We start from the raw sequence: 1481 nt of genomic DNA on the forward strand, positions 1-1481 counted from the left end.
GGGCGGTGTGCCAGCCTGGTGCTCTTCTTAGGTGTCTGTCTCCTTTAGGTGTCCAAACCTGTAAATGCGTCTGTCAATCTGGAGTTTAAGTGAAAGCGGCGTCCAGGCCCAAGAACCGGGCCTTGGCACTCGCAGACTAGTTGTAAACATGCATTGGGTGCGGGGCTATCTAACCCCTCCTGTTTCATCCTATAGGACAGCTACATGCTGGGAGCTCTGTCCTCCCCACTGGCAGCAGGTCAGTAACTCCTTTGCAAGAAACTGATAGTAATTCCTTGCCATCTTCTCTGCATGCACCCTGCCTCCTGTGAAGATGGGTCTGTTCACTGGCAGCGGCCTGGGAAAGAGCCAGCGGCTGATCTCCCATACTACCACTATAGAGCTCCCTCTGCTGAAGTGGAGATGACAGCCTACGTCCTCCTTGCTCACCTCACCACGCAGCCAGCACCTTCGCAGGAGGAGCTGTCATTTGCCTCTCTTATTGCAAAATGGATCAGTGGTCAGCAGAATCCCAATGGAGGCTTCTCCTCCACCCAGGTGAGCAGTTTCCCTCCTGTGACCTCCCCTGTTGGCATCAGGAGGGCGTCAGAGACCAAGGTGGGAGCACAGTAAGGTTAAGCCAAGTGGGGACTGTACCCCTGCAGGATAGTCCTGCAGCATCTGCCGCAGCTACCAAGTTCCCAAGAGGCCAGAGGCCAGTATGTCAGGTAGCACCACCAGGAATGACTGATACGTTGATTAATGACCTCGCTTGTTTGACCCAGTGGGTCAGAATGCTAGTGACACCAGTGACACTGCAGTTTGGAGCTCCCACCACAGTTTGTGCGTGTGTATGCAGTTGCTGCTTTTCCCCGGGGAGAACAGGTGAAGGCTGCACAGAGCTTCACAACAGGAAGTTCAGGAATGTGTGACCGCTGTGCAGAGGACGCAGTAAGAAAATGGAAGCCTGCAAAAGCTGATCTTTCCATCTCAGCTTCTCACCCAAGACTAGAGAAAGTGAAGAAAGGAGGAGAGGGTGCCTGCTGACAGCAAAGGGCGGGCGGTGGGAGAACAGGATGTGGAGCGGCTTAACAGGGCTAACCCGGCCGTGGGTGTCGGGACCTGCCTCTTGCAGGACACCATTGTGGCTCTGCAAGCCCTCTCCCTGTACGGAGTCGCCACCTATGCCAAGAGCGGAGCAGCTTCCAAAGTGACCCTGCGATCTGGAGGGGACTTCCAGCAAGACTTCCACGTGGATTCCTCAAACCGGCTGCTGCTCCAGCGCGTGCCCCTGCCCCAGGTGCCAGGGGAGTACAGCACAGAGGTGTCTGGCAAAGGATGCGTCTACCTGCAGGTGAGGGCAGTGGGGCAAGTGCCGTCCTGGGAGGGGAGCCCTTTCTCAGGCACGAGCCAGGGGGAGAGAGGAAGGGGTAAGGGAGAGGGGGAGGAGTGCAAGGGAAAGCTCCAGGAGAGGCCGGAGAAGACTAGAGCTGTGTGGAGGA

General features: G+C 56.7%; 1 protein-coding gene across 1 annotated transcript; it reads left to right on the forward strand.

Moving 5' to 3' along the window:
* Window positions 1-6: 6 nt before the first annotated feature.
* LOC110390777 (alpha-2-macroglobulin-like) lies at window positions 7-1409 on the forward strand (the record flags this gene model as incomplete). The annotated part of the gene is made up of 2 exons (XM_021382271.1): window positions 7-537; window positions 1115-1409. Coding segments are annotated over exons 1-2 (541 nt in total), but the record flags the coding sequence as incomplete, so codon positions are not given.
* Window positions 1410-1481: the final 72 nt, after the last annotated feature.

The sequence above is a fragment of the Numida meleagris genome, unplaced genomic scaffold (assembly GCF_002078875.1).
Source record: "Numida meleagris isolate 19003 breed g44 Domestic line unplaced genomic scaffold, NumMel1.0 unplaced_Scaffold1950, whole genome shotgun sequence".
NCBI lineage: Eukaryota > Metazoa > Chordata > Aves > Galliformes > Numididae > Numida > Numida meleagris.